Below are 25,727 nucleotides of genomic sequence, written 5' to 3' on the forward strand. Positions count from 1 at the left end.
AGCAGAAGAAGCGAGATCTTCTTTTTCATTCTTCTTCCTTGTCAAAACTTGGGGTTTGCATTGCCCACAATGCAACTCGACCACCGACAGTTCGGTCATAGATTCAGGTGCGTTATGCTAGTAGCGGCTAATGTAACCTCAAGCCACTCGTCTATGTTGAGCAGACGCTCCGGGATTTTCTCAGTTTCAAGCTGGGTGTCCTGAGTCCCGACAAATAGTCCAGAATAAAAGTATAGAGCTGAAATGAGCATAATATGGGACCTTTAGGTATTAAACGTGTGTATGTTTCATTCACAATCAACCTCTGTGGCTGTGTGAATAATGACTGCTGTCTCCACAGACTGTAAAGATAGACCACATGACATCAAAAACATCTCGATCGCCCCCTGGTGGCTGGCTGAAGCATAGATCATAAACCCAGGCCCCGCCCCATGTTAGCGGATGGGACATGGGCCGAACAAACAAAAAAAAAACTCTTTCAATGTAGAGTATCACTCTTAATACAGCCCCATGCACCACTAAAGCTTGACAGGTCTGCTGTGCCTAGTTGCTAAGCTATGATTGGACATTTGCTTTTCAGGGGAGGGGTTTAACAAATGGTCAGTTGTGTCCATTGGAGAACTTCAAGCCAAGTCAGAGGCAGTGCAGCTGAAGGGGTTTGGGTATTTTCCTGTTGTAATTGTTTTTTCGAAGTTCTTTCGTTCATTTTGCTCCTTTTTAAATCATAACAAATCTTCACAGAGGAAATGATGTTTTGATGGAAATATTCGGTGTGTAACCCTCAAAAAATATCCAAAGGGTTTAGTTGTTGTGTAGGTTCCACTCTTGTCTTAATGGTTTCCCACCAGTATAATGTCTCACTTCCCAGCAACATGTGTGGGGGCGGAGGTATTGAGTAACAAGGTAATGGAGCGGGTGGTTGGTATAGAAGCGCCAGTCTCTTTACCTGAAATCATTATCCTTTGTCGTGTGTCTGTGTATCATGAGTGGTGAAGTGTGGATAAAGATTACACAGCTGTTTGGAGCACTTTGAAGGCTTGGCCTCTGACATTAGAATTAGGCTTCATAAGTGAGGAGATAAAGGCCATCTAACATATTTCCAGGCTGTGAAAATCACAAAATGGCTTTTAGCTCTTTGGATGAGAAAGGAGAACAAGGAAATAAATGACTGCCAAGAAATTATTCTAATTTGAAAAAACGCCTCGCAGGTTCATGTTATAGACTTGGAAATGATGTGAAATTGTAGGAAAAGCAACAATGAATGTTATCATTATAGTATACTGTGTGGGTGTCCATTCATGTGAGAAAAGGAAGGGGCTGAGTTACAGTAATGGATGCTTTCTAAAGAGCTTTAAATTAAGGGCCGATCAGGTAGCAGGGATGTAAGCAGGATGTAAAGATGGCAGCTGTCGGCTTCCTGTTTCCCCAGGGGACTCTCCTCGGTGAGTCAGGAGACGTAGGCAGGAGAGAGAGGAGAGACTATTGTTGAAATGAAAGGCAACTGTTTGCTGAGGAAACGTAATACTTTCTCTGCTGCAGGGCTCTTTTACAGCAATGCCCTACCCGGTAGCTGCAGACGGCTACTATTTGCAACTGAGCGTCTGTGGGGAGCTCATGAGCACTTAGGAAGTCGTTGTTGATGTTGGTATTCACTTTTTCCGGATGTGTCCATTCAGTCAGAAGAGTTCATTCTCAAATAACATATATAACCCAAGATGCTAACATGCTCATAACGACAATGCTAGCATGCTGATGTTTAGAAGGTATAATGTCTGCCATGTTTACCATCTTAGTGGAGTGTATTAGCGTGCTAACTTTTTCCAAATATGTCTGTTGGTAAAAGTAATGCTGCCAATTAGCTTTCCCAGAACTGAATTAGACAGAGCAACTGAACACTCGTTTGCTTTTTCTGATCTCCAGTGGTTTAACTGTTGTAGAATTGTACTCCAGGGTGTGTCAGTACACTGTGACATCACAATTGGGTGTGGTTACAGGTGCAACAGAGCGCTACTAACCACACCCAGCAGCACTGATGGGTGTGGCTAGTAAACTTTCAACCGGAGTGGGCAGATAAACACTGCTTTTCAGCCTGGTGTGAAGTTACTCTCTAAAATGAAAAAAACATATTGGAATGTATAGGAAAAGTAGAGATCCTCTGCACAGCAGTATAATTCAAGTTCCTGATCAAACAGAGGCATAATGTGAAATAATCAGAAATCATCAGAATCAGAATCAGAAATACTTTATTGATCCCGGGGGGGGGGGGATTATACAGTATCGGTGCTCCCATTCAAGATTAGAAAGTAGCGTAAATTTAGAAATAAAAGTATGTACAAAAATATAAAAAATAAGAAATAGAAATAAAAAAATACACATTACAATTATTTACATTACAATATTTAAGTGAAAAATAAAAGTAAAATATATACAATAGCAATGTATATGTATGTATATATATATATATGTATGTATTGCACTATTGTGTATGAATATATATGTATTGCACATTTAAAGAATAAATAATAATGTGGTAGTATGTGTAGAGGCAGGTCCAGATTTCCAGTCTGTGGGAGGAGGAGTTGAACAGTTTGATGGCCACAGGCACACTGTGGCGCTCTGTCGTACATAATGATGTATGTTGATGATGATGTTCCACATCAAAATATTTTTTTCCGACATGTGTTGCATGTATTTCATCAGGCTTGCTCATCAAGTAGAAGACAAATCCCATTTTTATTGGTGCACTATAAAGGGATTTCCCTTAATGGTTATTTCTTCACTACAATTAACAATCATTGATCAAAGCAACAAAAAAAACCCCCACCAACCCTTGATAATATGTTAAAATTAAGGAGGTAATAATTTATTGATGATGAAATGCAATATGTAACTGCTTCAAGGGATAACTTGAAACTCACAAGGAAGTGGAGGAAATCTAGTAATAGATATTCGGCTCTGAGGTGGAGAGTTGAGTTCAAACAAGGTAAAAAAATTCATTTACTGTGTGACCTTGACAACGAAAGCAGAAACAAGCACATACTGGAGACCCTGCGCTTGCAAATGAGCGTGCATGTGCGCGTGAGAAAGAGATTGACTTGAATTACATGCTGGCCAACAGCTACAGCCTGTCAGCTTTGTCATGTTTGTTCAGTGGCTCAGTGGAAGATTATGGAATGGGGGAGGGATGGTGACGGACTATCTTCCTCAAAATATATGTGTGTGTGTGTGTGTCTCCAGTCTGATTGTGTGTGTGTGTGTGTGGGGTGTCATGGCCACAACCCTTTAGGTCTGCTGGTTGTGGCCATCACTCAACCAGCCAGAGAGCCTGGGAGACTCTGAATACACTCAGACCCACCCTTAGGAGACACACACACACACACACACACACACACACAGTGGCTGGTCTGCGTGATGCCCAGGGTAAGGGCACCACAACAAACGCCGTCAGACTCTGGAGAGCCGATGCAGGCGGGCTGTGGTGGCGCTGACGCAGGAGAATGTAATGTGTTTTGATAGACGCTCAGGGCTAAACAGGGAAGAAAGGCGAGCGGTGGGCAGGAAACACTGCAACCACACTGAGTTTGTTGGCTAGTTTTAGCGGAACAGCTGTCTGTTTGGCTTTCTGTCAATTGAGTAGGCGCACAGGCACCCCAGCAGTCTGGTTTTAGGGAGTAAACAGCTGAAAGGCAGCAAAAGTACAATATATATGCTGGCCGGCTATTCAGAATGACCATATTATATCTGCAGGAGCATGACAGGATTAATAATCAATACTTCACCACCAGGAGGCAAATCATTTACGTGTGCTGGCGAGAAACTTCAAAGCTTAGGAGTCGGCCGCCAGACAATCAAATGAATATCCTTTCATTGCATCTGTGTCCGATTGTCCTCTTATCTCATGAATTCAGTGCTGTTTTGCAGCTGTTTTTCCCAAGTCTCAGATGTCTGAGCTTCCCACCAGCACATAAACACATCACAGATTGACACTAACAGAGATGATGTCAGCCGAAGGATTGTCTCTTTTAAGTGCGCTCAAGTTGATTTCAACAATGGCTGCCTGGTGAATTTATGTACCTTTCCTGGCAATTTGAACCTCACAGTATGAGATAAATGAAAGTGTGAGTGATGGCGTGGTAGCTGTCCCACATTACGCACAGAATATTAGTTCTAAAGGGTGCAATGACGTAATAAGATATCAGTTAGCAAGTTACATAGTATGTAAATGTTGCTCTTCAGTGAAAACCGTGCATCTCCAAATCTGGTGATTTTGAATTTTTCTGATAAACTGAAGGATGAAGTATTCCCTTGCAGTCATTTTTGTTGAACTGTATTGCATTATACAGAGAGGCGTTTCTGTTTTTTTATCTGACCCCCCCCCCATTGATACAAAAGGGGATCAGTTTTGACAGTATCAAAAAAATGTTCAGAACTTGTTGTATAGACCCATTTTATTCAACAATAGCACAGATAACAAAGCACGGCAGACCTCTGTGGCAAATACACTGTCCCGGAACTTCCCCTTTAGAGAGCTTTTGAGCTGATTTGATCTGATTTTGACTCTAAACCAGACATTAGTTACAAGCTACAAAAGCACTGAAAGCTAAAATGACGCCAGTCACTGTCATGACATCAGTCACGACCTGTTTGCAAACAAGCAGGTCGACATCATTGCGGGTTACTCCTGCTTTGAGATTGTGCTTGCGCTATACTGGGTTTGTGGGATGAGGCAATTAGAGTCCTCGCTCTCTCTCTCTCTCTCTCTCTCTCACTAACTCATACACACACACACACACACACACACACACACACACACACACACACACGCGCATTTCCTCCTGGGTGTGATGACAGATTCTCCTCAGCATCCAGCAGCGTCCCTTCCTGCCGTGATGCAAGTAATTAGGCGACCTCCCCAAGGTCAGGGCTGTTACAGTGAAACATGACAAACAACTGCCAGTGTTAAGACCCCCGTCAGTAGATCTTTCAAGGATTAGACTGGGCTCTGTGGGGGTTAACCCTAACCCTCCAGCAGCATAGAGTTATACTATACTATAAAATGTCATTATTCTAAAAACGTAGCATCAGACGAAGCTAAGAGGCAAACACTTGCTCACTTAGTTCTACTTTCGCCCACCCCCTTAGCTCGATTGACAGTGTCTGTCAAGCGCTTTGCTTGTATGCACACATCAGTCACTTCATTATGTGCTGGAACAGCACTGAGTGGGTGGGGAGGGGTGACTGTCAGTCATTTCAAGATACAAAACAATCTTAATCTTAATTTCTCCTATACCATCTATGCATCTACGCTGAGTTGTCTTTCTGTTATATCTGGCAAAGAAGACTGCTGTGGTTCTCTTTGGGGAAACACTGGCTGAGTTGAGGCTAATGTTCTCACTACAGCCCTTCCACGCGCTGATTAATGACCCCGGCTCCATTACTGTGACTGGTAATTATGTAATTGCACCTCAACTAGCTGTTAAGTGAAAGCATACACTAATTGAACTTCAGAAAATGTACCGTGTGCCAAGGTGCTCTGTGCTCTGCAGACAAAATCATTTACAAAAAAAAAAAAAGAAATCACCTGTTAATGCATGAGGAGGCTGGAATTCTGGTGACTAAAACATGATCCAGTCTGAACACACACACACACATCTTCAGTTTGCACATCAGATATGTTGAAAGGGTGCGCCATGTGGATGCTAATGAAGAGTCACGATAGATACATCAGGGTCAAAGAGACGCAGACGTGGTCTTATTGGTTGCTTCAAACCTTAGTGGCCGGAACCAAATTACCACATCATTTGAATATAGTTCTGTTGCAACCAACAACAAATGGATAAAAAGTTTGTCAAACTGATGTCCCTGGCTTCAAACAGCCAGCTGGCCTGCTGTCTTTCGAACAACAATCATGATGTTACTTGTTTTGATTGAATTTTCAGCACAATCCTTCTTTAAGTTTAATATTTGGCCTCGTTTATACAGTCAAATTTGCACGGATTAAATACATGAAGCCAAAATATCGGGGTACCGCCATCTTTATTTATTATTTTTAAGACATGTCTCACGTAACTGGTTAGTATCAGCGTGTCAATACACTGAATCCATGTTCCACCTATGATGAAACCATGTACATGTGGCCGTTCTGCTCTGACCACAGTTCACTTGATGATTCACTCCTCTGCCCTGGGAGGGAGGCTCAGAGTGGCCAGCAGGATCATGAGCTAATACTTACTGACAGATTGGCGCATTCGCGGGTCATTTTCATTCAGCATCAAGGAGCAGGCCGCAGCTGTTCAGAACATGTATTAAAATTCTGTGCTTCTCTCTCCGAGTGCTTACTGACACGATTATTCCACATAAAGAGGAAATGGCCTCATAAACTAACTTTATTTCAGGGTCCATAAAACCCGCGGGCTTGTGGGACTGTGTCTGATGAGTGGCGCAGTTAACTTAAGGAGCAGCCAGGTGCGCCTTGAACTGTCTCGGCCATCAGTAGGGCAGCCCTGGGCTCGCAGACGGACACATAAATCTACCCAACGCAGCTGACCCTTTCGGCTGCATCGATCCCTGTGCCCATCACCTTGAGGCTGCGGCTGTGTTCTGTTAGCCCCAATGCTGCAGTTTAATTAGCTGCTAATGTCGGCTGTTGAACCAGTGCTAAGCTCCGGGTCAGGCTAAAGGCCTGTAGCCTTGTCCTTGTAAGCTGTACCTCTCACTTTCTCTTACTGCAGCACAACTTTCTTCACAGGGTTTCTGTCTTGTTCTTGGTCATTTTTTTGTACTGCACTTAGCCACTGTCCATTGCATTGCAAAAGGCAATAAAATAACTTATTCACAAAGCTACAGCTAGCTTGTTAGCAGATTTATGAGCATGAATGGGTGCACCCTAATTGCTCTAAGTAGTACAATCAGATCATGTACATGACTCGCACATGTACATGTTACCTTTTAGTTGGTCCTTCTCATCATTTAAGCTTTAAAATGCAATTATTTTATTGGCCACTAGGTGCAGGCTCTAAGAAAACTCCTACCTGAAATAAAATGAATGGAACACTCCCAACTTCTCCCTAGAAATGCAAAGTTCACACCACTTTCAAGATTTTTAGAAGCTAATTTTGTATATATGACAAAGTAGTCTTAACTCAAAAGCCTGCATACTTTTTTTTTTCTTCTTTAGAGAGTAGTACTGGCTCCGGTGTGTGGAATACTGGTAACGTAATAACAACATGGTCTTTATAGTGCTCGCTTTTTCAGCAATATAGTGTTCCCCATAGCTATTGCATGTAATGTCATACACCACTCCAGTCTCAGTCTTCCTACCTTTTTCTTCCTAGTTTCACATCTGCGTGTTGTTATGATTTTCAAACGTATTTTTCCATTATGTGTGTGTGATGTTTGGGGACATGTTTGCCTTGATTAAGGGGTGTCTCAGCCTCTCACACAAGATTTCATTGATGCTAGACTCTGATACCCATCTATGATTCAACATGGGACAGTAAAACCATGATACCATGGGGTTGGTGTTACAACTAGATATAAGGCTGAGTCAGGTACCACAGGCGGCACTCAAGTCTGAATGGTTACAATCCAAAGCTTTCTATTTTTTAATCTATGTTTTTAATTTCTTTCAGTTTCCAGTTGGTTCATGCCGCTATAAAGCTGTAATACACATGGGAATCTTCTGGTACTATCATTAGTGATGTGTTGATGCCGTAGGTGTTTTGCTCAGTACAGTAAAAAATGCCCTCCTAAGTATTATTGTTACAGTAAACTGTAGCCTGAACGCTCTGCTATCTCATCCCACCCACCCACACGTTCTTCCCTATATAAGCCTCCGCTCAGAATTACAGCACTTTCCGTGATTTATGAGCAAATTGCACTGTAGTCTACCTTCTGAATTTACGCTGATAGCTCTTGGGACCAATTCAATTCAGGTTGAGGAGGGGGCAAAAAAGCCCTGGCTACTGCTTTCCCATTACATGGTAAATCTCCAGAGAATGAGACAGAGGCGTGCAAGTCAGCAGAACCCAAATCTTCTGAAAGCAGCAATTTATATGCACATGGTCTCTGTATCATAGAGTAATAAAAAAGCTGATTAAGTGACTTTTTTTTACTTTTAATTGCCACTTGAATGGGCCTGTATGGCTAAAGGGCCTGCTGTGCATGTGCCAGTGTTTTTTTCCGACCATATGGAGGGGCATGACTTTGATAACATGGATATATAGAGGATCTGGGTTTCCCTGTGGAGTAAGAAATGTGATGGGAAAACTGAAACAGAAGAATTGTGTTGTAAGTAGTGAGCCTGATTATTTCCTCTCTACATGAAATTCATAGTGACAACAGACAAGACAACTTCTAAAACACAAAAGGAATTAATTAATTATTCCCCTGGCTTGGTATTTGGTTCACTGATTACCAGTCAACTGCTAGTGATTTTCAATAACAACAAAAGCGTTCCCATGTTGTACCTGTGCATCACTACACTGAACCAATAGGTGAGCCTAGAGGAATACTTCATCATTTTTGCATGACTCACAATCTATTGCCTAATGTGTTTGTGCTCAATCAAAAAGGTTTTTCCCCACATTTTTCATGCTAAACTGAGCATCCTAAAGTGTGAACCATTTATAAACAGCAAAACAATAAATATCTGTTAAAAGTACTATTCGTGCTGCTTCATCCAGGTCTGAGATTCCAAGATCCAAGTCCACCTGATTGCTCATCATAGTAATTTTGAAGTGGCATAGATTTTGATATGACGGTCTGCGACAATGTTACTTGCGTAACCCCAGTTCTCTGAGTAGTGTGCATGAGATGTCTCACAAAGGGATGTGGGGGTTATGCACGTAACCTAAAGATATGACGACCTGCAGCAATGTCGAAAACCAAAATGAGAGTTGTGATGTCATCCATAGTGGCCATAGCTGCCATCTGCGTTAAAAGAAGTGATCAATCAGTCTCATGTCAGTTGAATATCAACATAAGTCTTTCAATAAACACCACACAAGTTGGCAAATGGCTTGTTGGATTTGTTAAATGGTGTAGTATAATGATTTGGGAAATGTAGGCTTTTAATTCAGTTACTATTGTAACTTTATTTCATATATGAATGATGTAGAATTAGTCATGGTTTATTTCGCATACGATGCGCTAAGATAATGAACAGCACATTAGCTAATTACAAAACAGACTAGTTGTGCGCCTTTAGGAACAATATAGGTGTTACATCTATTTCCATTATCTTGCCACGGTGTGTGAGACAGGTCAGAGAGTGAAGTGCTAGCTCACTTCCAGTCTTTACGTTAAGCTACTGTAGGCTAACCAACTCCTCACTCCATGAGATTGATATTGATCTCCCGAGTAAGCAAATAAGCTCTTTTCCGTCAAATCATTCGATCAGTTCTCACAGCGTCATTGTATCACACAGTGGAAAGTTTGCACTTGTTCGGCTTCACTTGGCTTGTTGCCTTCTGTGAAATGTTTGCTGAGTCTGCAGTGCCACAGTATGAAAGATTATACTGCACAGCAAAATATCAGGCGGCTTTGTTCAGAGCACTCTAAATGGCATGTCTTTGTCCTCAATGAGATTCGCCCGCAGCGCTAAAATGTAATATGAGAGAGAATCCCACTTTGGGCACATTCAAAGCAATACTGTAACTGAAGACATAATGTGATATATTTTTTTTTTTTGCCAAAGGCCTTTCTGCTACGTTTTTAAGCTTGGAAATAAACAACAGCAATTCCTAATCTGATCTCGCCTCCCATATCTGCCCTTGAGCCTTCACCGCGTTGAGACAAATCCCAGCATATGTGCTTGTGTTGCTTTTCATTCATGTAGCCAAGAGCAAATGGAAGAGAACAGGCATGAAAAAAAACTAAGAAAGTGCTTCATTATAAAAGCAGAAACTGTTTTGTTTGTCTTTAAACTCTCTTTTATTCAAATGTATTTTGGAAAAACAAAAGCGGCAAACACATTTGTCACATTGCTGTTTTTAGTTTTATAGGTTTGGACAAGGCTGGCAGTTTTATGTTAAGCTAAGCTACCTGTAGCTACATGCAGTGATGGAAAAAATTATTAGACCACCCTTGTTTTCTTCAATTTCTTGTTCATTTTAATGCCTGGTACCACTAAAGGTACATTTGTTTGGACAAATATAATGATAACAACAAAAATAGCTCATAAGAGTTTAATTTAAGAGCTGATATCTAGCCATATCCATGGTCTTCTTGATAATAACCAAAATCACTTAAGTTCTTACATCAATAGCTATGGCATTGTACTGCCAAAAACAATGCTTTTAGGCATTCCATGTTTTCTTTTCTGTCTGTTTTTGTCACATGATACACACAGGAGTTAGTACTTGATTGCATAACCATTGTTTTTGGTGACTGCAGCCATGCGTCTTGGCATGCTCTCCACCAGCTTCTGACATTGTTCTGCTGTCACAGCAGCCCATTCCTGTTGCACAAATTCAAACAAATTTGCTTAGTTTTTGGGCTTGTGGTTCTCCATTTTGAGTTTGATGATTTTCCACAGGTTTTCCATTGGATTTAGATCTGGTGATTGAGCAGGCCAAGGCATGGTTCGAATGTTCTGGTTCTCCATCCAGGCTTTAACTGACCTTGCCGTGTGGCAAGGGGCATTGTCTTGTTGGAAAATCCAGTCATTCGAGGCAGGAAAGAGTTTTCCAGCTGATGGAAGAAGACTGTTTTCAAGAGTAGCCCTGTACATGACCTGGTTCATTCGCCCTTCACACAATTGCATTTGCCCTGTTCCACCCATACTGAAACAACCCCAGATCATCACTGATCCACCCCCATGTTTTACTGTAGGGGCAAGACAGTCTGGTTTGTAGGCTTCTCCAGGCTTCCTCCTAACCAGTAAGTTGGCTGGAGTGGTTATCAACTCAAAATTGGATTCATCACTGAAGAGAACCTTAGCCCAATCATCAACAGTCCAATCCTTGTGATCCCTAGCAAAGAGTAACCGGGCCTTCCTCTGCCTTTCGTTGATGAAGGGCTTCTTCAGTGCCCTGTGTGACTTCAGACCAGCTTCAAGAAGTCGGTTTCGAACTGTCCTTGCCGAACAAGTCACATTTCTCGACAGTGCCCACTCATTTTTAAGGTCCCTGGAGGTCTGACGACGATCCCTGACACAGGAACGGATGAGTGCACGGTCATCTCTTGGGGTAGAAAGACGTTTCCTGCCTCGACCAGCTAGCAATTTGGTAGTACCATGTTCGGCTTGTTTTTTCTTGGTGTAATGAACGGCTGTCTTGGAGATCTTCAGTTTTTTGGCTACCTGTCTCTCACTCATGCCAATTTCCAGCAGTGCCAAGATGGCTGCCTTTGTGGCTTCACATAATTCTTTTGTTTTAGGCATTATGTGAGAGCTGACAACTTCTGAGTTGTGCTACGGCTTGAATGTAAGCAGGAAACCACTCCAGGCCTTTGCATGTGCAGTGCTGCTTATGACATGAAATGGCCTCTTATATACCCTGGGAATACAATTAAGCTTAAGCATGTCAAATAGGACATAAAGTATTATGTAATCAGCTGCATTTGTTGTCGTGTTCATTGTATTCTTCAGGTAATATACCTTTAGTGGTACCAGGAATTAAAATGAACAAGAAATTGAAGAAAACAAGGGTGGTCTAATAATTCTTTCCATGACTGTATATACATATACTGTGCAGACATATGAGAACTTCCCTTGGCATGGAAAACGAATAAGTGTATTTCCAAATCATTCATTTAAGTTGAACGAGGCCCACCCCACTGTGTTCTGGCTGGCCTGAGCAGCATGCCGGGCACAGAGAGCTGTCATCTGATTTTTAATTGCAGCCGCAGTGGCTATAATCAGATCTTATTGGAATGCGCCCATGCAAAGCCAGCAGCCGTGATTTAGAGCTCGAGAGTGGCAGCCAGACATCGATTCCATAACCTTTCCTAAATTATCCAGGCAACAGAGAGGATTGTGCCTCTCTTTTCTCTCGCTCTCACTCCATCTCTTCCTCTCATCAGTTGTCACTGTAATGAGGAGCAGGATTTTTGGATTTTCTGTGAGAGTCCAGCCGTGGGCGCGGAGCTGGGATGAACTACAATTGATTAGCTGTGCGGCCATCTCAGACAGCTCGGCCGCAGCACGGGCCGTGCTCTGATGCTGGATGACAGCAAAGTAAATGTCTGCCGAGATAATGAGGTGGCCTCAGCACGCCCTACGTGTCAGTGCTCTACCAATCAATGCGCGTATGTAAACAGCCAATAAAATTGGCCTTGTTTGAATGTGTGTGTGTGAATGTGTGTGGCGCATTTTAAACTGATGCCAAAAGAAACAGGGCAATTCACTGTGGCCTTTGTGCCAGTGGGGAAGAGAGACCTCTTCAGATGGTCTGGAAAGAGATAGGCGAGGCTGGTGGGCGCCTGGAGGTTAGAGAAACAGGCTTATGACTGGACACTCGCCAGTTTAACTCCCGGATCAACTGGAAAAATCTGCATGACTGAAGGAACTGTCCTTTCAGTGACTGTTGAGTCATCCTTAAAGTCATAATCTGCAGCTATTTCATAGAAATGACTGTCTGCTTTGCTCCCAGATGATATAACACAAATCCAAGCTTGTCTATGAAAGATTTTGGCACCTACCAAAACTTAAGCTTCATCAACAGAAAATCCAAGGAAAACAAACCAGCTCGATGACACAGAGGGAGATATCCTGAAAACTGAACATGATGGTCTTGTCTCGTCGCCTTTCTTCCGCTCTGAAAGGTCTCGCTATTCTTTATCCTTGGCCTACACTAAATAGACAACACTTATATACTCGAGTACTCCAGCAGGGCCAGCTACAGCAAACAACAAATATTCATATTCCTCCTCCTCACAAAATAGAACTATTACTGGAGTGACTTTATTCAATGCCATGGAGATCATTCAAAGGCTGAATGTACTGTACAGTAATTACAACGGTTGCAGAGATGGTAAGATATTACATTTTGATTAAGACCAAGAACATTTGCACTCAAAAGACTTGCCCTCTCCTTTTGGGGGGTTGATACCTCTTGGGGGAGAATATTTCTAGGTTACATCATTTTGTTTTTCCTTTCCCTCTTTATATTGCTGGGGGGTAACAGCGTGAATAGGCCTTTGAAGACTGTGGTGTTTTGTACCTTTTAACCCCAGACCTTCAATTAGTTTTAGTTAAAGGACCCATTAAGCAAGATGCTTTTTATCTATATCACGTAAGCTGCCTGGAGGGAAGACTTCAAATTGTAGCCAACCATTTTAAACCGAGCCTCCAACTGACGAATCAATACAATGTAATGCTTTTCTCAATGATAAGTGGTCGCTACCTGGAGAGAAAGAGAGAGAAACCAAGACAGACATAGATTTTATCCATTACAATGTTTTTTTCATTCACTTGTATACACGTTTTGTTGCACAATGGCCGAGTGGTTAGCACACACAAGTGAGGAGACGCTCGGTTGTTGCATGCTCGTGTCACTGCTGATAACACTACCAGTTCCCATGCGAAAGGTGTGCTCAGTCCTTCCACTTGTTTGGCCAAACAAGCTGTACACGCAACACAAATATACTATCATTATTATCTATAAAGTTGATGAGGCGTATACGTTAGCAAACGGTTGCCTGATATGCGGCGTTACCATTCATTTAGGGTGGTGTTTTTGGCCACCTGGTGAATGCAAGTCCAGTATTCACACTTCTTTTAGCTCTGTTTTGGTCTCCACCAATTCCTGAGAAATATATCTGGCTGTTTAGCTGCTAAATGCCCCACTATGTTCAGCCACCGGTGGTCGATTGTAAAGAGAGCAGAGAGAGTGATCCAAAACGTAACATACAACAGTGAAATTGTAGGCCAAGAAACATCAAAAATTACCCGAAAGTCGCTGAAACGCTCCTTCGAACTGAGGGGAACAGCAGAGTTGGATGATAGTTCTCTGTGTGTCACTACAAGCGACTATACTTTCATCACTTAGTAGTAGTAATTTTATCCGTTGTTGATATAAAATATTGACGAGTGCATCTTTAAGGATTCATTTTATTTGAGAAACACATTGGCCAGAGTGACAGCCTCATCTATACCAACAGGAAGTCAGAGTGGTGCAATAAACCGGGCATAAACACTCAGTACCCCATAATCTACATTCTTATAATATACAAAGTACCAATAAAATGAGTAATTATGATTTGTGCGCTGATAATGGCTGAAGGGTTTTAATCAAAACCGTCTCTTACCATGAGCCACAAGTACATCTCGTGTAGGACATGAGCTCCGGGATTCTTTGAATTAATTTTATCACAAAGTACAGCTGAAAATTGAAGACTTCAAATTACAAACATACATCACAGTACATTAGCTTTTTCCACATTGTTTGATTTTGCTATTACATTTGACAAGTGCTGTTGGAAACAGGAAACAGAACCTTCGACGGGGTGATAAATAAGGTTTGCACGTAGTTATTTTTTTGTTTATCACTTGTGTCAATAGATAGCTAAAGTCCCCCCACCTTTTTAATCTAGCCTCTGTTTGTCTAGCCGTGATCAGGCAATGTATTGTCTCATAGAATGAATCTTCGGAGGCTTTGACAGTGGGCGCACTCTTCTGTCTCCACTTGCGTTTTTCCATTTACTCAACAGTATATGCAGTTGTGCAGATTCTGAAGTGTACTCACGTTAAAGGGAAAATGGTGTGGATTTGGCGAGAGATGCAATTCCTACTGGTGGTCCTAGATGATGGCAGAATTCAAGAGGTTTTGAGTCCCATGTTAGCTTTCGACTTCCAACTCATATGTTTCTGGAGAAAGGTAATAGATATTTAAAAAGCTGACTATATACTGAAATAATTGTTGCTTGGTAGCAATTCCTGAAAGGTCATATTTAACACCTCAACTTCATGCTGCAAGATTTTCTGTCTGAATTTAAACTTCCAGGAACAAAGAGACAGTACTGATGCTACGTCAATGCAAAGCAACCCCACACCTCCCTGCCCAGCCTGTCCCCTCCACTAGTAGATGCCCAGTTGGTCCCAGAAGTCACACACATGGTTCCTGGTTCCCACTTGTGCATGCGAACGCGCTGTCAGGTTCATGACCAGCCAGCCGCTGGCGTCGGAATAGCGGGGCCAAACGGGCAGGCGCTGCTCCCGACAGAAAGTCGTCTGTTGGGCCCGTGAGGAAGGTTCGCCAGTGTGGGCGAAGGCGCCCCAGTGGCACAGCATCCGATTGGACAGCAACTTCTCTGGCAGCGACAGGGTGAAGTTGGCCACCGAGGCGGAGTCAAAGAGAAAGGGCAGCTCGGCGCCATGGCAGGCGTGCTGGTAGCAGAAAGTCAGACCTGACCACACGCGGTGGTCTGACGCCACGTGGTCAAACACGTACATCCACACCTCGCTGCCGGCTGCTGTGCCAGCACGCGCCGACCTCCTGGATGGACACAGGAAGACAAAGTCGGTGACGATCTGGGGAGAGGGAAGAAAGAGAGACAGCTGTTCAGACAACACATTTAGTTTTTTACTTAATGAATTAAATGATTTTTAGCCATGCTAGTGGCTCAGCTCTATGAATGGCAATGTTAGTTAGTTGGTTCAACTATTTGGACCAGACTGAAATATCTCAACGATTGGATTGCCATGAAATTTTGAACAGGCATTCATGGTCCCCAGAGGATGAACCCTAATGACATTAATGATCCTCTGACTTTTCCTCTCGCGCCCTCCTGAGGTTGACCTTTGCTGTTTTTGGTGAAATGTCTTGATCCCATCACTCTTCCTCTAGCGCCACCAGCGGGTCAAAGTTATCCAGTGAAGGCATCTTAGCATCTACTGGGTGGATTGGCACGAAATGTCTTCTTGGTTACCCGAATATCTCCACACTTGCTTGGAGAAAGGCTCAACCCATTATCATTCTGGGACAGGGGAAAAAACGCTCTGGCTAGTTTGTATTTCTTTAAACCAATCGTCTTGGGCGGCGCAAAGTCCCGTCTCAGCTGTGCTTTGGGTTTTTTTCTGTGCCCTTCATACACAGCTGTGACTCACAGCACAACAGCAGCAATCATGGCTTTACATAGGATGTTCTTTTCCTTTCGCTGTTCTTCTTACAAATACATATCTTCTTCCCCTGACATCACATGCTCTTTCCAGTCTTGGAAGAAAAAACACACCAAACCTCCCACTCATGGCCGCACCGACTTATTTTTTTGTGTCTGTATTTTACTGTTTTTGTGTCACTCTCATTATGGTTTTTTTTCTGTCATTGTGATTTGTTATTATCTTTTATTCCTTTATTCTTTCATAAAAGTCTTTTCTTTCTATTACATCTGCCGACAGAAGTTCCCACATTCCCACTTTTCATTTCATAATCAAGACAACTGAAAAGTTGTGAACCACTTTCCCGCTAACAAAACATCCCCCTTGGCCTCAGCATCAGCGGATTACATTTTGGTGCTGATCCAGCTGTGGGATTTACAGCCAGGGCTCTTATAGTGTTGCATATGCTGCTTACCAAGTCAATAACTAAGCACTGCATTCAGATACGGTTTTTGGACCTTTTTTTTTTAAACTGTAAACAATCTGCTTTGCAAGTGTAGTTTCTGGTTTCTGCAGTGTTTTTCTGTTGAAGAGAAAATGAATAAAACTAATTAGTGTGACATCTACAAAGAGACGGGCCGGTGGCAGAGCAGCAAAAGCTATTGTTCCCTCTCAGCTAAAAGGAAGCAAAAAAGAGAAATGGAGGTAGACCGTCTTCTTCTGCCTGTTACCTGGAAACCAATGTGTCTTTTTCAGCTGTACACAACCTGCGCCCACACAGCCCCACATCTGACACCTGAAAACTAACAGGCTGACTGTAGGAAACTGATGGACAACCATGCGCATACACACACACACACACACACAGATTCACTTCTCCTTGTCTTCACGCGCACGTTTGTATGTTTCAAACAAGCAAATGTAGTAACAGGCACACAATGTACCCGAACACTGTTGTGGCTCACGCACACACATTCAAGTGGGCGCAGGTAGAAATTACATTACATAATGTGTACCATGTATTCCTGAATAGTATTCTGGAAATAAACTTATCCTCTGCTATTTCCTCCTGCACATGTTGTCCTCTATTCTGTCCTCCAGCCCTACATCTTTTCTCCCCTTCGTTTGGCCCTCCACTTTTCTTTGTCTGAACCGCCACCTACTTTTATCATGCCTCCTCTTTCTTTTCCATCTTTTTACTGTGGTAAAGTCAAGACTCCGAAAGAAATAATCTGCTAGATGGTTGTTTAACTGTCAGGATTTCTGCTTCATGACTGATGCTGCATACGAATCACAAAGCAAATGAACAGATTATGTCGATATGGGGAGGAGTTCTGCAGCTGAAACATGGTCATATCGCATATTGGTGATCAGCAATAATCCATTTGCTTGTTCTCTGTGAGGCGCATGAACCAGTTTGGACACAGGCAGCCTCAGCCAGAAACTCTTCAGTAGCTCCATATCAATGCATGTAGTCTGGTAGTTACGGCTCCCTCTTCAATGGAAGTACTCAAGGAGTCTTATGGCTGGCAGCATTTCACATTCAGCTGAGCTTTGAGTTAAAATTCCCTCAATAACAGAAGAAAGATGTTGAGTGTCGTTCTCATCGGTCCTTAGCTTTTATTGCAATGGAACTGTTTTTCATTCAGTAAAAGACATTCCACAGAGATACTCTTCGTAGAGCCATAATCACAAGGTTGATGAGTGGTGTGTGTTCAGCTGGGAAGAAGGTGATTGTGTTATTTATGCTGTTTTGGATGTGTCCGGAGATACTGGGTTTAGTGTAAGGCAGAGAAAACGCACACACACCACAAACCTATAAATGCTACAAAAGGCATAACACTGAGCCTTCTCTGTGACAGACTGGTTGACATTTATGCTGACCCCCCCCCTTCTCTGGAGAAATGCCCTTTATGAAGAGATGCAGGAGGTGTGTGTGTGTGGAGGGGCAGGCTCTGGTCTCCCTACTGCACTGTGACTGAATACTAAATATGTCCAGGAGCGTCACCTCCTGACCTCTTAGCTCCCTGAGGCCGCCATCTTGCACTTTGCAGCGGAAAAGCCTCCTTTTTCCGCTGCTTGTATTATTTTGCCGCGCAGTTACAAAATAAAGAAACAGTATTTCCTAAATGGGAGGTCAGCCGCACCCCCTCAGTCAAACCGGCCGGACATTGGAGAGCCTTTGCGATTTTGTGAGTTGAAGTACAATCGGATTGATATGTGTATTAAATTAAAACACAAGTGTTACATGGTATGCTGGAAATGATAGCGGGTACTGTCGTCTCACCATTTACTGTGAATAAATACTGGCACGATGAGGAAAAAGTTGTAGTAGCTTACTGTCACAGTACCTGGGTATCAGGTGTAGCACTTCCTTTGATATTGGAGGGTTTTGATGACAGCAGCTCTGGAAATGACGATGCACCTGAGGTTCCTGTTTGAGAGGGGTTCGGTTTTTTTGTGCCATTTACGAATCAGATCATTTAAAAGCAACACTGGAGCACGAGACTGACGAAGCTAGCTCAGACAACAGGAGCTCCGAATGGGACAATGGACGCTTTTCTAGAAACAGAACTGCTTCGACTGAGGAGCTCCCACAGAACCGCTGGAGATGCCACATCTGTCCATCCAAATCTGCAGCGCTCGCAACCACAACCACCTCAATTTGTATGTGTACAGCCCAATATCACAAATCACACATTTGCCTCAGGGGGATTTACCGCATACGGCACCTTCTGTCATTAGAACCCTCAATTTGGATGAGATTTGGGATTGCTGTGCTGACTAATTTAGGTTTGGTAGGTGTCAGTGTATGAGACGTTATGCGTAAGACACTGAAATATGTGAATTAATTAAAAGAAATTCAGATCTATAAATGTTCAAATGTTAATACTGGTTGCCAGTTCAGTAGGTGGCTTTTGTTGAAATTGTTTTAGACGTTGGAGTCGTCTTGTAGGCTGCAGCTTGTGGTGATTTTTGAATTGCATTACATTACCCGGAGAGGTCTTTACTAATATTTAGTCTCCCCTCATTATACCAATGGGGTGTCAAGTCACCCAGTCAGCGTTTCTTGCCAGCCCTCTCTGTCTTGCGCTTCATCTGCGATTCCCCCGGCTGATCCCTCCCGTCACTGCGGACGTTAATGAGAGACGAGTCGCTTCTCAGTGGGAGCGGCCAGGCTGCATCTCAAACAGACAAACTCCCGGTTGGTCCGCATGCTTCGTCCATATAAATGACGGAGGAGGAATGGAAAGAACTGTGGTCTGTGTTGGAGTCAGGCTTCGAGGGGAAACCGGAGTCATGGCTCCCTCTGTCGGCAAATGATGAGAGCTGTGTTTGAGGGAGCCGAGGAGCGACACTGAGGTCTGCAAAGTCTGCTGAATGATGGCGACGATGCTGAACTTTTTTTTTTTTTTACATGGTAATGGACCGCATCCAAATATATGTAGACTGCGCGTATTTTCGGTAACTGCACTGATCTCGAGATCATATGTATCACGGCAGCAAAAGAGTGTCATGCTCGTCGAGAGGTAGAGAAGACAGCTGGGTCCTCGGTACACGCCGAGCTCCGGCTGGGCAGGACATGGATCCATGCGCGGCCGCCCGCCTCGCGAAGCCACCCAATGGGGTGGTTTGTAGATGCATGTGTGTGTTCGACTGTGTCTGAGTGTTCACTTTTCAGTCTGAGCTGTGAGGGCAAAATACGGAAGAGAACAAAGCTGCAGCGTAATTGCGGCCTCTTATTTTTTTGTTTGGCCTTTGCACAAGCTACTTAACTATTTGGAGAGAATGTTCCGTACGTTTGCCATCTCTCACAAATTAGACAGCACTGTAGGCCAGCTGGAAACCGGCTGACACTTTCCTGACAGCCACCGGATAGCTAATGATGAAGAGACAAAGCGATATCAAATGGAAGAATATTAATTCTATGCAATTTGCCTCAGTCTGATCTAAAGCAGCTTGCTTTTGTGACTTTGCCTTCTATGAACTGAAGATTTCTCTATTAACTTTACAGATCGTCTCCAAGCTTTGATTATGGTGTCCTGGAGCAGAAGAAATACAGGCTTTTAAGTGGCTTTTGATAATTAGCCTTTAGTCTCAAGATGGCAGGTATGCATATTGAATGTCATATGCTGAATACATTTTTAAAACTATGAAGACATTTTCCTTAGTTCCCCAAGAATCTACAACCACGCTCTGTGGCATTTCTACTGACCCCCCCCCCCCCAGTCCTCTGGAGAAGTGCCCTTTATGAAGAGCTGCAGGAGGTGTGTGTGTGTGTGTGTGTTTATGTGGAAGGGTAAGCCAGCGTCTCTCCACGAACTGCGACTGAACACTAAACATTATCACTGAAATAATACCCACCGTGGTGTAACTTGACAAAGAACTCGACAAATTGGATTATTCTTGGCCCTAAGAAAGCCCTCACTAAAATGTGTGTGTTTTGTATGTGACTATGCATCAGCTATAGTGCTGCAAGGGAAAAGATTGTGAATCGAGCTCCTTTTACCTGAGCTAGCATGTCCCTGCGGTCGGCGTCCCTGTACAGGGGCAAGTACTTGTGCAGGATCCGCAGAGCGTGTTGTTTAAAGATGGCTGTGATGTACACGGTGCTCTCCACCGCAGAGACCGGCTTGTTGAAGACGCCGTACACAAAGATCACCCCCTCTTCTGAGGTCGTACCTGCAGGACAGAAAACAGAGCCTCAGTCCATACAAACAAGTAGACTTTCATGTTGCCTGTAGCCTTCTCGCTACTTGTTTGCACAACCTTTCTGTTGTTTTTTTTGTTGTTGATTGTTTTGGTCTAAAAATCTTTCTTCAACATGTTTAAAACGTATTCTGACTATGGGCAATTTTACACCAACAAGTGATCAGTGGCTCAGGTATATTTCGTCTTGGGAACCGGTTCAAGTCCAGAGTGTGGTCCGGTAGCTGGAGAGGTTCACCAGTTCACCTCCTGGGCACTGCCGAGGTGCCCTAACTGCTCAGGGGGCACCGCTATGTGGCAACCCAATAGCATGTCTATGGGTCCTGTGTGTGTGAACTGTATAACGGAGTGAAAAAAGGATTTTCCCCCCCAGGGATTGATAAAGTAATTCTTCTTCTGCAAATTGTGTTATTACGAGAACCAACGGGAGTCCAGCAGAAAGCAAACAGCTAAGAGATTGGCCAGACTGGCCACAGTAATGCCAGACTGAACTGAACTTAATCGTCATTTGTGTAAAATCAGACATGTGGATGAGATTAAGTCGTTTTAGGAGGGAGAGGGTCAGCCATTACCTCTCTATTGTCTTTGCAGATACTCAATTCTGGAACATCTGATTGGTCTTATACATTAAAGCATTTAATCCATGAATTCTAGTATATGTTTGTATGTTTTCAGTGGAATCAGAGTTCCCGCCTTAGGCCAAGCAGTGCAAATGGGTAAATTCTACATTTCAAAGTCAAAGTCTGGTTTGCAAGATATCCATTTGAGATGTGGTGGAAGAGTTATTCAGGTCCTTTGCCAAAGTAAGTAGAAATATCAGAATGTAAAAGCACAGAAGTATTATCAGTAAAATGTACCTTCTCTGTAGTATCTGAAGTAAAAGAACTTAGTGTACTTTCTGTACACTTGTACAGCCGTTTCCCCCCCGTTTCCAGTCTTTATGCTAAGTTAACAGGTATGGTGGAGTGGTATCCATCCTCTCAAGAATATTATTTTCCAAAATATCTAACTGTCCCTCCAATATTTCAGTTGATATTATGCTTTCATGGAGTATATTCTTAAATAATTTTGCATTTTTTCAAAACCAACAAAAGGGAGTGGGGGGGGGGGGGGGGTCTGATTAGGAACCCACAACTGACTTTTGCCCCCTAGCAGTTTAATCTGGCCCCGGCTGTTGGGTTATTTGATCAATAGCAATGTGTGTGACTAGAGGTATAAAGTGGTATAAAAATGTAAATACTTAGGTTACGTACAGCACTCATTCCATCAGCAGCATTAGAGGCAGCTTCATAATAATTCAGTGTAATTTTACTCGCTCTGTATGTTTTCTTTTCTGTGTGTGTGTGTGTGTGTGTGTGCGTGTCTTACCCAGCAGCACTGGCTTCTCTTTCTGCCAGTGACCCTTCTGGAAGGCAGTGACAGCTTGCTCTTTTATTAACTCCCCATCGATATAAGGACCCCAAGTCTCAAAAACCTCCAGGAACCTGAACGGGTTCACAATCTTGGAACCTGAGATCAAAAACACATCGGTTAGATGGAAAAATACAGTTTGATTTTTTATTTTTTTTTTATTTTTTTACACAACAGAGAGCAGCAGAGTTGACCTGGAGGAAGATGGAGGCTCGATGTAAAGGCTAGATATGCGAAATAATAAACCTGCTTTTGATTCGATTTTTTTGTCTTTAGACTTCTCTTGAGCTGAAATGTCTTGTCACCAGTTTTCGTTCCAGCTCTTCTGGCCTGAAAGGGAGTTCAGACAGGCAGAAAACAGCAGCTGATGATGTAATCACTGAGTCAGTGATACTGATCAATAACCCTGTCAACCCCGCAGATACATTCCAGTCATTTTGTGCTGCGAGGCAGTAAAATCCCTCTAATTGCCCCTTCAGAGGCCCACTATTCCGCAGTTGTCATGATTTTGTTTTCCAATGTGCCACGGCTCAGGATAAAAATAACGTTTTTCATCATTGTTTGCAGATAAACATACTATATCCTGCCTTTTTATGTAACTGCGTGGGCAGCCCTGAGCGATGCTTTAAATGTGGTGCGCGTAGGCCGGGTGTTTGTGGCGCCCTACTTGTTTTCATCTGGGCAGCCAGGACGGCCTGTGGAGTGAGAGACAGCAGGCAGACGATGTCGCTCACAGAGCAGTTGGTCTGTTTAGCAAAGTCTTTTCCCAGCTTCAGGGCGTCGTGTCTGGAAAAACATAAATTACAGTTCGGCTTGAAGTTGACCGTAAGCATGCTGGAGACATTCCCGCAAGGTTTGAACACAGCAAGGGTTCAAGAAAACACCTATCCCCACTGATTCTAAAAAGGACACTTCATATTCCCATAGTATTTTGTGACTTCAAGCTGGCACAAATCAGTCACACATCAGCAACCAGCATCAGCCTGAGCCGATGGTCCCCCACCTCGTCTTCAGAGGGATGGAGAAAGGCAGACTCTGCAGGACAGCCTGTTTAAACAGGGGCTTGCTGCTCTGGATCATCAGGTGAAGACTCACTGACTGAGCACCTGCACTCTCCCCAAATATTGTCACCTGAAAGAAAAAAAAAACACAGCACAGAGGCCTGGCATTGAAAGCCACAATCCCTGCAGGATAGAAATAACTCTCGCTGCTTAAAACTGAACTTCACTATGCAGAAATCCTCTTAAGTTGATGTCAGTAACGCGATTGTTTTCCTGGCTGCCACTGTCACATTTCTAATCAAAGGAGAGCTGAAAATAACTGGAGAAAGTGTTTCATTCACCTCTAATTGGATAAGTCACCCAACATCTATATGTGTTTTTACTATATATATATATATATATATATATATATATATATATGCATACATTTACATAATACATAACATTTCAAAAAGAACACAACATACTCGAATAAGTACACAGACAGACTCTCTAATAATAATTAGCCTAGGTGTGTATGAGGTGACTGTGTGTGTGTGTTTGTGTGTGCTTGCTTGCCTTGCCGGGATCACCTCCAAACACTGCAATGTTCCGTTGGACCCAAAGAAGAGCCGCCTGCTGGTCCAGTATCCCGTAATTCCCTGCAGCTGAGGTGTGAGGGTCTTTGCCCGACACAAGGAACCCAAAGGCACCTTAAATCATGCACCAGTTCACATGATCAGCGAGACATAATTGACTCCGGCAAGACATTCATTTCCTCCGAGTTCCAAATTACCCTTCCCACATCTCCTCTCCTGTTTTCAGTCTCGCAGGAAGGCAGAGTAATTACCAACAGGCTCGGTCATTTAAAATAACGACACGCGCACATCATCCAACCTCATGCTGTCTCACGCACACAGACAAACGCGCACACACACACACACACACACTTTACAATAAACACGCCATTATTTTTAACTAAATGACTCTTTCACGAGATGCTTGCTTGTCGTCGTTACCAAGCCAACTCCAGTGCTGAAGTTCACCCTGCGCGTACAGTACAATTTATTAAAGGCCATGAATAGACAAGGCAATGGTGAAAACACAGGTAATGGCCCTGTGTCTCTGTGCTGACGCAGGTTATTACACTGTAATAGGCCCATTAAAAGTGAAATACCACCAAACTTTCATACCCAGTCGGTACTCCACGCTTACAACAACAGTGTGGGTGAAGTTACTGATGAAGCGTCCATCGTACAGCGGCTTGGAGGCAGAGCCGGCAATGAAATCCCCACCGTGGATCCACACCATGACAGGCAGTGTGCTCCGCAGAGGGGAGCTGCAGTCCACATCCACTGGGACGAAGATGTTGAGGTGGAGACAGTCCTCGCTGACCTTTTTGGCACATTGGAGGAAATATTCATTCAGTTTTTGATCACTGAAAATCAATATCTCCCTTAGTTTTTGCCTTAAATTACTATCCAAGCTGCAAAATGATATTCCTCGAGTATGATGTCTATTTACAAATTTCAATTTTGGCACTGTGATAATAACCAAAACACAAATTTGTTTTCAGGGCGCTACGGCCCTTTTCTCTCACCTTAGTTCAACTGTCCTCTTTAATGTTTGTTATCTAGCAGGGGGAACTTATTTTACTGTGGTACTCTCTGTAAGTCACTCAAAATGCACCAAAAACGCAGACATGTTGTTACATCCTAAAGTGAAATATCTTGACAACATGCAAATTAGTGAGAAGTTGCGTTGTTCCTTACTATCCGAGGACACTCCTCCGCGATGGGTCCGCTGCAGGCTTGGACGCATGCCGCCCTGGGGAAGGAGGCATCATAAACCCCTGGCCAAGGACTCACAGGTCTGGGGGGCTTCCAGCGGTAAGCCCCAACAGGCGGGTCTGCATATGGTATCCCATAGAATATATGGGCCTTGTCCACCGTAATCCCCTTGATCTGGCCATCTTTGGTTAACACTACTGGTCCAGGAGCCCCATTTGTATCCTGATTGACTGGTTTGTCCTTGGTTGGCTCGGCGATTGAGAGGACCTCCGGGCGCCCCGGCTCCTTGAGGGAGTTTATCTCAAAGTCTCTGTTGATGATGAGTTGCTCGTCTCTCACCACCGGCCCGGGGTAGATACTTCTCAAAAAGCCGACAAGGTCGATGTCATCATCATTTTTCGCCGCCTCTCCAGAGGACAGCACTAAACTTAGTGTGCACAGCAGCAGCAAATAGTGCCAGCTCTCCATATTGCGTTAGAATACTCTTATACTTCCCCAGACCCTGCTGCTCAGATCATGACTTGACTTGAATTATGGCCCAGCAGAGGTAGAAAAGTTGCAGCCCCCACAAGCCGGCGGCCTGAAACTCTCCGAAGACATACTTGTGACTCCAATTTGGCTGGTTGCTTGTTAAGATTTATCAGACAAAAGTTGCTCTGTCTGATTGCTGAGTGCCGTCCTGTAGACCCCGAACAGCTGGACACGGACACTGTGATGCAATAATAGAGGACAAGCCGTCTTTCGTTTGCTTAATGTAATCACAAAGTCACACACACAGAAGGTAAATGGGGATGCGTC

The 25,727-nt window shown here is 43.4% G+C and overlaps 1 protein-coding gene across 1 annotated transcript; it reads right to left on the minus strand.

The window, feature by feature from the left end:
* Positions 1–15,019: 15,019 nt before the first annotated feature.
* Positions 15,020–25,397, minus strand: LOC139305347 (cAMP-regulated D2 protein). Its single transcript, XM_070929318.1, has 8 exons — positions 24,912–25,397; positions 24,333–24,534; positions 23,719–23,852; positions 23,163–23,290; positions 22,827–22,945; positions 22,118–22,258; positions 20,550–20,722; positions 15,020–15,472 (listed from the first exon to the last, which is right to left on the minus strand). The coding sequence occupies exons 1-8, from the start codon at positions 25,395–25,397 to the stop codon at positions 15,020–15,022; spliced, it is 1,836 nt and encodes a 611-aa protein (XP_070785419.1).
* Positions 25,398–25,727: the final 330 nt, after the last annotated feature.

Source organism: Enoplosus armatus, chromosome 22 (assembly GCF_043641665.1).
Source record: "Enoplosus armatus isolate fEnoArm2 chromosome 22, fEnoArm2.hap1, whole genome shotgun sequence".
Lineage (NCBI taxonomy): Eukaryota > Metazoa > Chordata > Actinopteri > Centrarchiformes > Enoplosidae > Enoplosus > Enoplosus armatus.